The sequence below is a fragment of the Oncorhynchus mykiss genome, chromosome 9 (genome assembly GCF_013265735.2).
Source record: "Oncorhynchus mykiss isolate Arlee chromosome 9, USDA_OmykA_1.1, whole genome shotgun sequence".
Classification (NCBI taxonomy): Eukaryota; Metazoa; Chordata; class Actinopteri; order Salmoniformes; family Salmonidae; genus Oncorhynchus; species Oncorhynchus mykiss.
The window spans coordinates 16,003,401-16,018,763 of NC_048573.1; the positions used below are offsets into that span (position 1 = coordinate 16,003,401).

Here is a 15,363-nt window from a genome sequence, read left to right on the forward strand (position 1 = left end):
CATTCCTCCTGACAGAGCTGGTGTAACTGAGTCAGGATTGTAGGCCTCCTTGCTCCACACACTTTTTCAGTTCTGTCCACAATTGTTCTATAGGATTGAGGTCAGGGCTTTGTGATGGCCAGTCCAAACCTTGACTTTGTTGTCCTTAAGCCATTTTGCCACAACTTTGGAAGTATGCTTGGGGTCATTGTCCATTTGGAAGACCCCATTTGCAACCAAGCTTTAACTTCCTGACTGATGTCTTGAGATGTTGCTTCAATTTTTCCACATAATTTTCCTTCCTCACGATGCTATCTATTTTGTGAAGTGCACTAGTCCCTCCTGCAGAAAAGCACCCCCACAACATGATGCTGCCACCCCCATGCTTCACGGTTGGGATGTTGTTCTTCAGCTTGCAATCCTCCCCCTTTTTTCCTCAAAACATAACGATGGTCATTATGACCAAACAGTTCTATTTTTGTTTCATCAGACCAGAGGACATTTCTCCAAAAAGTACGATCTTTGTCCCCATGTACAGTTGCAAACCGTAGTCTGGATTTTTTATGGCGGTTTTGGAGCAGTGGCTTCTTCCTTGCTGAGCGGCTTTTCAGGTTATGTCGATATAGGAATTGTTTTACTGTGGATAAATATACTTTTGTACCCGTTTCCTCCATCATCTTCAATCTCTAGGAGACAGTACGCGTCTCCTTCCTGAGTGGTATGACGGCTGCGTGGTCCCATGGTGTTTATACTTGCATACTATTGTTTGTACAGATGAACGTGGTACCTTCGGGTGTTTGGAAATTGCTCTCATGGATAAACCAGAATTGTGGAGGTCACCAATTTTTTGGCTGATTTCTTTTGATTTTCCTATGATGTCAAGCAAAGAGCCACTGAGTTTGGAGGTAGGCCTTGAAATACATCTACAGGTACACCTCCGATTGACTCAAATGATGTCAATTAGCCTATTAGAAGCTTCTAAAGCCACATCATTTTCTGTAATTTTCCAAGCTGTTTAAAGGCAGTCAACTTAGTGTATGTAAACTTCTGACCCACTGGAATTGTGATACAGTGAATTATAAATGAAATAATCTATCTGTAAGCAATTGTTGGAAAAATACATTGTCATGCACAAAGTAGATGTCCTAACCAACTTGCCAAAACTATAGTTTAACAAGAAATGTGTAGAGTGGTTGAAAAACGAGTTTTAATGACTCCACCCTAACCGTATGTAAACTTCCGACTTCAACTGTATATTTATTCAGGATTCATATACACTTCTGGTTGCATCACTAATAACATACTACCAAATGAATTTACCACCAAGTACAGACAATGTCGACCTACTAAAACTGCCTACGCTGGAAAGACAAAAACTGAGGTAAAGAATCGGAGTCCTTGAGGCTTTCTCAACAAAAATTAAGACATTGTGGCCTGTTTGGTCCTTAAACAGCCTAGGCTACCATAGTCGACATGGGTTCAACTCCGACCCACTGCCCTTCTGACTCGCAGTCTCTCCTAACTTTCCTGTCTCCTGTTCACTGTACTATCTCAATAAAAAATACACAAAACCCTTAAATATTATATATATTGAGTAATTCAAAGTTAGTCTCACCTGCAGCGTTGGTGTCTTCCCCTTGGGTCCACATCACAACCCAGCTAGGCTCTGGTTCTGGTTCTAGACTGTGGTTCTCTGACTACTAGACAAAGAGAAACTAGTCTCCCTTCTACAGTCTCTGTGTTCTGTTGTAACTCGTGATCTTTCCCTTCCTTTGACTGACACACAAGCCCCAATGTGTAGGAAAGGGAACTGAAAGTCTTGACTTTAAATGTTACAAGATGGGGAGTTGTTCACACACTTATTCCAGAAGTGAATAAACTTTCATAGTGTGTATTTTAGTAGGACTCTGCTAAATAGTCAAATAATGGTACCCAAACTATCTGCACTGACTATCTTGCACTGACCCTACGTACACTCACTAGACTATATATACACACTCACTAGACTATATATACACACTCACTAGACTATATATACACACTCACTAGACAATATATACACACTCACTAGACAATATATACACACTCACTAGACTATATATACACACTCACTAGACTATATATACACACTCACTAGACTATATATACACACTCACTAGACTATATATACACACTCACTAGACAATATATACACACTCACTAGACTATATATACACACTCACTAGACTACATTTACACACTCACTAGACTATATATACACACTCACTAGACTACATTTACACACTCACTAGACTATATATACACACTCACTAGACAATATATACACACTCACTAGACTACATATACACACTCACTAGACTATATATACACACTCACTAGACAATATATACACACTCACTAGACTATATATACAAACCATATACACACTCACTAGACAATATATACACACTCACTAGACTATATATACACACTCACTAGACTATATATACAAACCATATACACACTCACCAGACTATATATACAAACCATATACACACTCACCAGACTATATATACAAACCATATACACACTCACTAGACTATATATACAAACCATATACACACTCACCAGACTATATATACAAACCATATACACACTCACCAGACTATATATACAAACCATATACACACTCACTAGACTAAATATACAAACCATATACACACTCACCAGACTATATATACAAACCATATACACACTCACCAGACTATATATACAACCATATACACACTCACTAGACTATATATACAAACCATATACACACTCACCAGACTAAATATACAAACCATATACACACTCACTAGACTAAATATACAAACCATATACACACTCACTAGACTATACAGTATATTGATTGCAATTATTCCCGAATGAGTGGTAGTTCATGTGCAAAAGATTAGCATTTCAATTATTATAATTATCAACGGTGTAGTGTCTCTTATCTTTCCCGGCCTTCACAGTCCACACCCACTTCCCTTATCATTTCCTTGTAATCATATATTGTTGTTTGTGCATTTCTGTGATTAGTTAGTTAGTTAGTAAATAAATAAATGATTTAGACAATTGATGTATGGATGATTCATAGCAAAGACTAGGTTTGTGCAGATAACCAACAACTTTCAACGTTTGGAATTTAGACTAACATGAGGTAAAGAATGATTAATTAATTAGAAGACTAATTGGTCAGATATTAAGATATCTGAAAAGTTAAATTAGGAAAATTATAACTTTGTAATCTGAAGATTTTCCTTGGTGCCCGACTTCCTGGTTAACATTTACATGATTAGTTTAATCACATAATAATTACAGATAATTGATTTTATATAATAAGTCTTCACTTTAATGATGCCAAAGACACGACACTAGACTATATTTACAAACCATATACACACTCACTAGACTATATATACAAACCCTATCCACACACATTCATATATACTGTTTACACACACACACACACACACACACACACACACACACACACACACACACACACACACATAACACACACACACACACACATAACACACACACGCATACCGACGAAACACAAACACACATACATACACATTACACACCCAAACACACATATACTGTACACACACATTTTTATTCTCATAATTTGCTGCTACTCCTCTGGTCTTTATTTTACTCTTGTTATTATCTGTCCTGATGCCTTGTCACTTTACCCTGCATTCATATCTAGCTCAAATACCCCTGCACATTGATCTGGTACTGGTACTCCCTGTATGTATTATTGTGTAAACTCTGCATTGTTGGGAAGGGCTCCTAAGCAAGCATTTCATTTGTATTCGGTACATGTGATAAATAACATTTGATTTGATTTGATTCTATCTTAAAAACCTCTTGCCGCTCAGATCCCTTTAGTGGGATAATTTTCGTCAACATCCAGTGAATTGCAGAGCGCCAAATTTAAATTCAATTACTAAAAATATTAAATTTTCATGAAATCACAAGTCCAAAACACAGTTTAACGTGTTGTTAATCCAGCCGGCGTGTCAGATTTAAAAAAGGCTTTACGGTGAAAGCAAACCATGCAATTATCTGAGGACAACTCTCCCGCAAGACAAAACATTACAAACAGCTAAGTAGATTGGTCACGAAAGTCAGAAAAGCAACAAAAGGAATCACTTACCTTTGATGATCTTCGTATGTTTGCACTCACGAGACTCCCAGTTACACAATAAATGTTTGTTTTGTTCGATAAAGATTCTCTTTATATCCTAAAACCTCCATTTGGTTGGCGCGTTTTGTTCAGTAATCCACAGGCTCGTGCGGTCACGACAGCCAGATGAAAATTCCAAATAGTATCCATAAACTTCGTAGAAACATGTCAAAGTTTTTTATAATCAATCCTCAAGTTGTTTTTACAATAAATAATCGATAATATTTCAACCGGACGGTAGCCTTTTCAATAGAAGAGAGAAAGAAAAGGTCTTGCTCCCAGCGCACACGCATGCACAAATCTGTGAACATCTGGCTATTCACTGACGCGATGTGATCATTCTTGCTCATTTTTCAGAATAAAAGCCTGAAACTATGTCTAAAGACTGTTCACACCTTGTGGAAGCCACAGGGAAAGGAATCTGGTTGATATCCCTTTAAACGGAGGATAGGCTTGCAATGGAAAAGAGTAGTTTCAGAAAAACAGCACCTCCTGGATGGATTTTCCTCAGGTTTTCGCCTGCCATATCAGTTCTGTTATACTCACAGACAATATTTTGACAGTTCTGGAAGCTTTAGAGAGTTTTCTATCCTAATCTGACAATTATATGCTATTCTAGCTTCTGGGCCTGAGAAATAGGCAGTTTACTTTGGGCATGTTTTTCATCCAAACATCAAAATACTGCCCCCTAGCCTAAAGAGATTTAACATTGTCCTCAATACTTATCCCCCAAAGCATCTCTGCCTGTCCTTAAAATATATCTTACATCCCAATGACCTCCATTCCATATGAAAGTATGTTGCACAACATAGGGAATAAGATGCCATGTTCTTCCACTCAACAGTGTACTGTAGTTTTACTTTGCTGAAGTATCCCCGCCCTCAGTAAGAAATTGTGCACTCCAGTTGACATCTCTAAGGGGGGCACTGTCTTTCTAAATTTACAGAAAAATCGAAGTGTCTCTGTCAAGAGAAAACATATCCGGTATCTTCGTACTACACCAGGGGAACATTTTATGTGTGAACCAAATGGCACCCTATTCCCTATGTAGTGCACTACTTTTGGCCATGGCCCATAAGGTTTTGATCAAAATCTGTGCACTTTAATAGGGAATAGGGTGCCATTTAGGACGCAGGCCCTAACTCAGGCCATGACCTCTGTTTGCAGCCTCAACAGAGATCTGCCATTAAAAACTAAAAGCTCATTCTCGAGATAACATGACACAGTGTACATTTGGGATGAGGAACCCTCTGTTATTGACACACGCACACACGTACGCCAATTATTCAGACTATTTCTTCCTATGTAAATCAACTTAGATTTGATTTATTAATAATCCCTACAGTGGATGCTGTTGTTTCTCTCTGTAGACTGCTTCACAGGGACCAGGCCTATATTTGTTAAGGGCAGAGACCTCAGGTCCAGCTCTGATGTTAACATTCATAATACAGCAACATGTAATGATTAGCAGCATCGTGAAGAAAAAGAAGCATCTCGAAACTGCAACAATCAACCCTAAAACAACAATAACCTACTCCTTCATACTCTTTCAGCACTGACAGACTGACCTACGGTGACTACTTTAAAGAGATCCTTCAGCTATTTTTGAGCTCTTACTGTTGAAAAGTGTTATCGCAAGTATGAATACAGTAAAGTACACACACACTAAAGGGTAAAAAGATATGTTTTATTTAAAAAAAATAATATATATATATATATATTTACACAACTGCAAACTTTAAAGAGTAGGGCATTTAAGGAATAGGTCTGATGGGAATCCGTGATGTCATCGGCTACCACCCTTGGAGCAGCAAAAGAGAACAAAAGAGGAAACCCCCCCCCCCCACCTACTTGTGCCATGTCATGACATACCTGGACCACCTATTGAGAGATGTCCTTTTGATAAGTAAATCAGTTGTTAAATTAGGTGAAAACGAGACTGGAGTGCCACTTTAAAAGTGGTTGGACCCTACAGGACTTATGTTGTCTCTGGGAAAGGTGAGGTTTGTGTGAGAATGGGCTGCAGTTGTTTGGGTAGACTACATTGAAACAGAACGTCATTGTAAGTGTCATTACTTACAAACAGACCCACAAAGACAATGACACAAATAAAACAGAAAATTAAAATGAATATACCATTAAATATATTTATATATATATATATATTAACTCAGCAAAAAAGAAACGTCCTCTCACTGTCAACTCTGCTTATTTTCAGCAAACTTAACATGTGTAAATATTTGTATGAACGTAACAAGATTCAACAACTGAGACATATACTGAACAGGTTCCACAGACATGTGACTAACAGAAATGGAACAATGTGTCCCTGAACAAAGGGGGGAGGGGGGTCAAAATCAAAAGTAAGTCAGTATCTGGTGTGGCCACCAGCTGCATTAAGTACTGCTGTGCATCTCCTCCTCATGGACTGCACCAGATTTGCCAGTTCTTGCTGTGAGATGTTACCCTACTCTTCCACCAAGGCACCTGCAAGTTCCCGGATATTTCTGGGGGGAATGGCCCTAGCCCTCACCCTCCGATCCAACAGGTCCCAGGCGTGCTCAATGGGGTTGAGATCCGGGCTCTTCGCTGGCCATGGAAGAATACTGACATTCCTCTCTCGCAGGAAATCATGCACAGAATGAGCAGTATGGCTGGTGGCATTGTCATGCTGGAGGGTCATGTCAGGAAGGGTACCACATGAGGGAGGAGGATGTCTTCCCTGTAACGCACAGCGTTGAGATTGCCTGCAATGATAACAAGTTCAGTCCGATGATGCTGTGACACACCGCCCCAGACCATGAAGGACCCTCCACCTCTAAATCGATCCCGCTCCAGAGTACGATAAACGCGACTCCGACCATCACTCTAGGTGAGACACAACCGCGACTCGTCAGTGAAGAGCACTTTTTTGCCAGTCCTGTGTGGTCCAGCGACGGTGGATTTCTGCCCATAGGTGATGTTGTTGACGGTGATGTTTGGTGAGGACCTGCGTTACAACAGGCCTACAAGCCCTCAGTCCAGCCTCTCTCAGCCTATTGAGGACAGTCTGAGCACTGATGGAGGGATTGTGTGTTCCTGGTGTAACTCGGGCAGTTGTTGTTGCCATCCTGTACCTGTCCCACAGGTGTGATGTTCAGATGTACCGATCCTGTGCAGTTGTTGTTACATGTGGTCTGCCACTGCGAGGATGATCAGCTGCCCGTCCTGTAGCGCTGTCTTAAGCGTCTCATAGTACGGACATTGCAATTTATTGCCCTGGCCACATCTGCTGTCCTCATGCCTCCTTGCAGCATGCCTAAGGCACATTCACGCAGATGAGCAGGGACCCTGGGCATCTTTCTTTTGGGTTTTTTCAGAGTCAGTAAAAGGCCTCTTTAGTATCCTAAGTTTTCATAACTGTGACCATAATTGCCTATCGTCTGTAAGCTATTAGTGTCATAACGACAGTTCCGCAGGTGCATGTTCATTAATTGTTTATGGTTCATTGAACAAGCATGGGAAACTGTGGTTACATGGCCCCCCCATGCATCTCGACCGGTCTGTCGCTGTGGATACATGGCACTCCAGGCTCCTCGACCTGTCTGTCGCTGTGGATACATGGCACTCCAGGCTCCTCGACCTGTCTGTCGCTGTGGATACATGGCCCTCCAGGCTTCTCGACCGGTCTGTCGCTGTGGATACATGGCACTCCAGGCTTCTCGACCTGTCTGTCGCTGTGGATACATGGCACTCCAGGCTTCTCGACCTGTCTGTCGCTGTGGATACATGGCACTCCAGGCTTCTCGACCTGTCTGTCGCTGTGGATACATGGCACTCCAGGCTTCTCGACCTGTCTGTTGCTGTGGATACATGGCACTCCAGGCTTCTCGACCTGTCTGTCGCTGTGGATACATGGCACTCCAGACTTCTTGACCTGTCTGTTGCTGTGGATACATGGCACTCCAGACTTCTAGCTCTGTCTGTTGCTGTGGATACATGGCACTCCAGACTTCTAGCTCTGTCTGTTCCTGTGGATACATGGCCCTCCAGACTTCTATCTCTGTCTGTCGCTGTGGATACATGGCACTCCAGGCTTCTCGACCTGTCTGTCGCTGTGGATACGTGGCCCTCCAGGCTTCTCGACCTGTCTGTCGCTGTGGATACGTTGTCCTCCAGACTTCTATCTCTGTCTGTCGCTGTGGATACATGGCGCTCCAGACTTCTCGACATGTCTGTCGCTGTGGATACATGGCACTCCAGGCTTCTCAACCTGTCTGTCGCTGTGGATACATGGCACTCCAGGCTCCTCGACCTGTCTGTCGCTGTGGATACATGGCACTCCAGGCTTCTCAACCTGTCTGTCGCTGTGGATACATGGCACTCCAGGCTTCTCGACCTGTCTGTCGCTGTGGATACATGGCACTCCAGGCTTCTCGACCTGTCTGTCACTGTGGATACATGGCACTCCAGGCTTCTCGACCTGTCTGTCGCTGTGGATACATGGCACTCCAGACTTCTATCTCTGTCTGTCGCTGTGGATACATGGCACTCCAGACTTCTAGCTCTGTCTGTCGCTGTGGATACATGGCACTCCAGACTTCTAGCTCTGCCTGTCGCTGTGGATACATGGCACTCCATACTTCTAGCTCTGTCTGTCGCTGTGGATACATGGCACTCCAGGCTTCTAGCTCTGTCTGTCGCTGTGGATACATGGCACTCCAGGCTTCTAGCTCTGTCTGTCGCTGTGGATACATGGCACTCCAGGCTTCTAGCTCTGTCTGTCGCTGTGGATACATGGCACTCCAGACTTCTAGCTCTGTCTGTCGCTGTGGATACATGGCACTCCAGACTTCTAGCTCTGTCTGTCGCTGTGGATACATGGCACTCCAGGCTTCTCGACCTGTCTGTCGCTGTGGATACATGGCACTCCAGACTTCTAGCTCTGTCTGGCACCCTGACCTTTGTTACAGTAATTACAGCATGGTGATAAAGGTGAAATTGTCACATAATATCCTTGCTGTCTGATGTTATTAGTAGAGGACATTATCACAGTAAAAGCACAGTAAAAGCCCCACTGGTGTAGGGTGACATTGCCCTCCTAAGTACACATCTACGATCAGCTTCTCCATTAGTGGGGGAAATGCAAAACTGACCCAGGATCAGCATAAAAGGTGGAAATTTAGAAATAGTGGCAGGTGCAACCTTTTTTGCTCCTCTTTGTATGTTTTGTCATCTTTGTAAAGACATTCCACACATTATTATCCATATTTATGTTTTCTCAAAGAAAACAACATAGGCAACAATGGCTGGCCTAGATGTAAAAAATATATACCTTATGTTCCTACTTATTTCTAAATGATTCATGTTTCTACAAATTTGTGGCGGACAAAAGTGCCATTAGAGAAAATGTTCGAGGTTGTCCATAGTCAATTTCTAGAAGTTCTATGAAATTCTTTCGTTTTACAGTTATTTTATAAACTTACATTTTTGTGATTGCTGCAAGATAGAGAGAAATAATGTCGATCTTTTTAAGATGTTTTCTGTAAGTTATCACATTTTTTATTTGTAAATATGTGTTTATTTATTTAAATATTAATAATTTATACAGAAAAAATACTTAAATCAATAAGTTGAAATAAACGAATTAAGAATAAGAACAACACAAACTTTTATTCAGATAGGCCTGTATCTTCACCAGGCTATCACAAATTGTTGCGTTATTGCACAATACAAAATATGAATTAATTACAATTCTGAACTTGATTGATTTCTCATGATCATAATGCGTACGTAACACGAATACATTTTATGCAGTAAAACGAATATTTAAAATAAGAGCAAAGATGTTATTTTAGCGGTTCCTGCATGCATGCTGTCATGGATTAGTGTACTGTCATTGCACCATTCATTTTATTATTCATTGTAATTTCTCAGAATTTCCGCAAAACATTTTGTCAGAAGTGGGATTCGAACCCACGCCTCCAGAGGAGACTGCGACCTGAACGCAGCGCCTTAGACCGCTCGGCCATCCTGACATGCGAAAAGACTGGGAAATGTGTCAATAAAGAAATTTGTGAATCATTCCTATGATCAATTGAACTATTTCGTAAATCATTTTGAGAGTAAGAATATCGGCACTTTTGTACAAAAACTATTTTACTGTTTTATGAGTGTATAAATGTATAGGGAATTATTAGCAGACGATTTCACAGCCGACCCACTTCTATTGGAATCAGATGTGTTTGTACTGGGATAAAACAAAAATGTGCAAAGTAAATGAATGAGTACTATGCTAACGCTTTAAAGGAGCAATCAGCGGTTGCTACATTCATTTTTGGAATTAAATTAATGATCTGTACCCACTTTCTTGGAGAATATAACTTAGAAATGCCTCATTCCACTGTGCAAAAATTGGTTGAGGCAACGTTCTTCAAATCAAATCAAATTTTATTTGATTTGATTTGATTTGAAGAACGTTGGTTGAGGCAACGTTCTTTCTACCCCCTTTCAACCCACACAATCTATGTGATGACGTGGAAAACTGATTGGATTTGCAAAGTCATCAATGTAAAGGCCTTTCTTCTTAATGTCATCCAATGTAAAACCTAAATGTAATAACATAGTGAAATTGTTTGTTGATTTCACTTTGAATTCACATTAGTTGGCACGTCAACCAAATGTAAATCAAATAAGAATTTGTTCTTAACTAACCTGCCTAGTTAAATAAAGGTTAAAAAAAATGTAAAACATTGAACTGATGTTTGTTTGTGCCCAATGGCATGAACTTTAAATTCAACTTTCATATCCATCAAAATAGAAGCTGGTTTTACTCCAAGTTTTGTAAACAATGTAACTGAAACAAACATGGTTAAAAATATATATATTATAGGCCTCCGTTTGGTAACAATTTATTAAACAATATATATACAAGTGTAACAGATGTGAAACGGCTAGCTTAGTTAGCGTGGGCGCTAAATAGCGTTTCAATCAGTGACGTCACTTGCTCTGAGACCTTGAAGTAGTAGTTCCCCTTGCTCTGCAAGAGCCGCGACTTTTGTGGCGCGATGGGTAACGATGCTTCGAGGGTGACTGTTGATGTGTGCAGAAGGTCCCTAGTTCGCGCCCGGGTATGGGCGAGGGGACGGTCTAAATTTGTACTGTTACATTGATGCTGTGACCATGATTAGAGGTTGCAGGATGGTAATGGACGGATATGATAGTCTCTTATGGTGGTTTATTTTATTACTTGGATGTTTTAAAGTCACTGAGTGTACTTAACATGTGACAGGCATGTTTACCTATGAGGGCTAAGGGGTTTGATCAACTGCTTTTCACTCTAATTCTCAAGGAGAATAGTCTAATGACTGGAATATTTAGTGACTGATTTAAAGCAGGGTCTGCATCCTTGATATACACAGCTTTACCTTTTAGTTCTCTCTATTAGGTAGTATATATTTTTTTTTTTTCTCTGGATTATTCTGTACATATGTTGAGTGTCTCTGTATCTGGTATGTTTGCACAGTGCCGTTTTGTATTTTGTTATTTTTCTTGGCAAGTGGAATTCAGTAGGGGGGAGTGTAACAGGGTTATATTGGTGATTCCCCTTGCCACTTTATTGTTAAGCCAATGGGTTTTAGGTTTGAGTTTGTTTTGTCTTCACCTACTCAACATGGCATCTTATTGGCTGGTTTGCGTAGCTTGCTTACGAGGGGGGATGTTCCAGTTAGAATCGTCCCAGTGAACAAGCACCAAACCAGCGGTCAGTTGTTGGTTGCAAAGCACTGTACATCAAAAGTGATTTTTATACTCTCAAGTGATAATTTAAATGTACAATTTATATCAAATTGTTTGTAAATGTTATTCGATAAGATGCAGCGTTTTTTGGAGAATATTTGTTGTGCATTTTGTTGTAGAGAATTCCCGCCAGTATTAGCTAGCAACTTACTGTGTCTGGTGGGGGGGTTCATATATTTTGTACAGTGCGTGAGTGCAGAGTTGGATGGTGAGACGTGCATTGCATGACGTGCAATTTTGTGTCGTTCTTATCAGGTACATTGTTAAATATATTATATTGTAATTGTATTATTTTGGTAACTGTCCCAGTGAACAAGCACCAAACCAGCGTGAACAAGCACCAAACCAGCGAATAAAGCTACATGACTGGTGCTACATGTTGGAGTTCCGTGTCGATGACTGATTGTACACAACGCAAGACGAGTACTGTTACACAGGCCTACCATGTCCTGATTTTGACCTGACTCAATGGATAAACCCATAGGGACTCGGCATTAGGGATGAGAAGTTGAGTTGTTTATCATTACCATCACGTCTTGGGCAGCTAGCTAATACAGGGTTTCCCGGAGAGGGAGAGGGAGAGGGAGAGGGAGAGAGAGAGAGAGAGAGAGAGAGAGAGAGAGAGAGAGAGAGAGAGAGAGAGAGAGAGAGAGAGGGAGAGAGAGAGAGAGAAAGAAATGGGACCAGGACAGTACAGCCACCGAGCAGCAGCATCTGTGTGTTGATAGTCAGTGAGGATTTTAACTGAGATAATACAGAGCTCACTGGGTTTAGGAGATGATGATCTGATGCCTTGCGTCGATTGAGGACACACACTCAGCCCGGCATCTGGCATCTGTGTCTGTTTACAAGTTGTTGTTCTGCTGGTGCCGACTGTAGCTGGCTGGCGTACCGTACTGTAGCCATGGTACTAGGACTAATGCCCCACATAAATGCAGGTTTGGTCGGGGAGAGTAGATCAGTGTATATTACATAGCACTCACAAACACTATGTCAGTCAGTTTATATCCAGTCTGTTGACAATTAATAATGACGCATCACGTGAACATGGATAAACACACATATCGGAACACACTCATAAACACACACACACACACAAAAACACACATAAACACACACAAACATACAGTTCTTCACCTGCCCTGCCTCTCTCAGCAGCATGACTGTGTGATAGGATTATCCCTTCTCTTGGCAGGACCACAGCTGCAGCTGACTGAGAGGTTACACTGCAGAGGGCACCCAAAGGTCAAAGGGGTCACAACCCCACAGGGCAGACAGAGCACAAGACAACCGACTGGAGTAAGGGGGAAGAGAGAGGAGGAGGGGGAAAGCAACTTGGAGAGGAGGAGGAAGGGGGAAGAGAGAGGAGGAGGGGGAAAGCGACTTGGAGGAGGAAGGGGGGAGGAGTGGAGGAGGGCATTGCTCGGTCAGACCTAAAGATAGTGCAGGAGAGAGGTTTGGTACGGATGAGAAGAGGATGAGACAAGGACACGATAAACTATTTTAGAACAAGGGAATCGAGGATGATGCTGTGAACCAGAATACAGTAGAGGAAGGGAGACAGACAGGGAGGGAGGGAGAGAGAGAGAGAGAGAGAGAGAGAGAGAGAGAGAGAGAGAGAGAAGGAGAGAGAGGGAGGGAGAGGGAAAGAGAGAGAGGGAAAGAGAAAGAAAGACAGAGATACAGAGAGAGAGAGAGAGGGAGAGAGAGACCGAGAGAGAGACAGAGACAGAGAGAGAGACAGAGAGAGAGAGACAGAGAGACAGAGAATTAAATGTGACAGAGCAGCCTTGTAGATACCACTGAACCCTCGGTGACTCCGCTGTGCTGTGAAAACGAAACCAAACCAGAATGATGCCACGAGTCCCGATTTCTAAGCAGATTCGTCCGTCCCTCTCTTTTTGTTTCTGCATCATTTTTTTCTGTGTACAAAGGAAATGAAATGTAACACTTTGGAACTAAACGGATCAAACATATCACTTCCATTTTTTACAGACACTCTTTTCCAGAGCAATTAGGGTTAAATACATTGCTCAAGAGCACATTGACATATTATTTACCCAGTCAGCCAGGGGATTAGAACCAGCAACCTTTCAGTTACTGACCCAATGCACTTACATGTTAAGCTGCCTCCAAACATTTGCCTCATGGTACACTGTCCTTCTGGCTAGATGTTTTTTGGCTAGACGGTACACTGTCCTTCTCTCAGCACGTATCAAAGCTGCAGGCTAAGCTTAAATCTAGACTTGGTTTCCTCTATCGTAATCGCTCCTCTTTCACCCCAGCTCCCAAACTAACCCTGATTCAGATGGCCATCCTAACTAAACTAGATTACGGAGACATCATTTATAGATCGGCAGGTAAGGGTGCTCTCGAGCAGCGAGATGTTCTTTACCAATTGGCCATCAGATTTGCCACCAATGCTCCTTATAGGACACATCACTGCACTCTATACTCCTCTGTAAACTGGTCATCTCTGTATACCTGTCGCAAGACCCACTGGTTGATGCTTAGATATCTACTGCAGCCCTCATCCTCCACATACAACACCTGTTCTGCCAGTCACATTCTGTTAAAGGTCCCCAAACCACACATATCCCTCGGTCGCTTGTATTTTCAGTTCACTGAAGCTAGCGACTGGAACGAGCTGCAATAATCACTCAAACTGGACAGTTTTATCTCAACCTCTTCATTCAAAGACTCAATCATGGACACTCTTACTGACACTTGTGGCTGCTTTGCATGGTGTATTGTTGTGTCTACCTTCTTGCCCTTTGTGCTGTTGTCTGTGCCCAATAATGTTTGTACCATGTGTTGTGCTGCTACCATGCTGTGTTGTCATGTGTTGCTGCCTTGCTATGTTGTTGTCTTAGGTCTCTTTTTATGTAGTGTTGTGTTGTCTCTCTTCTCAGGAAACCTTTTGCCTTTTGGTAGGCCATCATTGTAAATAAGAATTTGTTCTTTAACTGACTTGCCTAGTTAAATAAAGGTTAAATAAAAATAAATAAACACAGTACATTTGGATTGGGGATTTCGATACGATGTGATATTGACATGATATAATATCGAGCCATTGCAGTACATGCAAACACAAACAAATAAGAAATAACACATCTGTACAGTATGTAATTCTACAACTGTTCTAGAACTGGCAACATGTCTGCTGCATTTGTGCTTGTCCACTGCTAGACTGGAGTACAGAGACTACGGTCCTACTGCTGGAAGGACTGTAGGTGGTGCTCTAACTCTATGTTCTGCCACCTGTTGCGTTCCCTGCTCTTTTCCAGTAGAGACCACAAAGTAGACTGTCAACCAGCAGAGTGCCAGCCAGGACACTGTTGCCAAGCAGTCAAAGGCATTGAGTTTATTGAAACTGAGGGACCACC

The 15,363-nt window shown here is 41.7% G+C and overlaps 1 protein-coding gene and 1 non-coding gene across 7 annotated transcripts in view; both read right to left on the reverse strand.

Annotated features, from left to right (window-relative positions):
• LOC110531610 (shootin-1) overlaps positions 1-15,363 on the reverse strand; it is a 37,958-nt gene that overhangs the window by 11,460 nt on the left and 11,135 nt on the right. The window contains exon 1 of one of the 6 annotated variants that reach the window (XM_021614898.2): positions 1,595-1,869. The exons of the other annotated variants lie outside the window; for them this stretch is intronic. Coding sequence (XP_021470573.2) covers positions 1,595-1,628 — 34 coding nt within the window. The 5' untranslated portion in view covers positions 1,629-1,869. Of the gene's footprint in view, positions 1-1,594; positions 1,870-15,363 lie in introns of those variants that run through there. 6 annotated transcript variants of the gene reach the window in all.
• trnal-cag lies at positions 10,136-10,218 on the reverse strand. Its single transcript has one exon. It is a non-coding gene; the product is annotated as a tRNA-Leu (tRNA).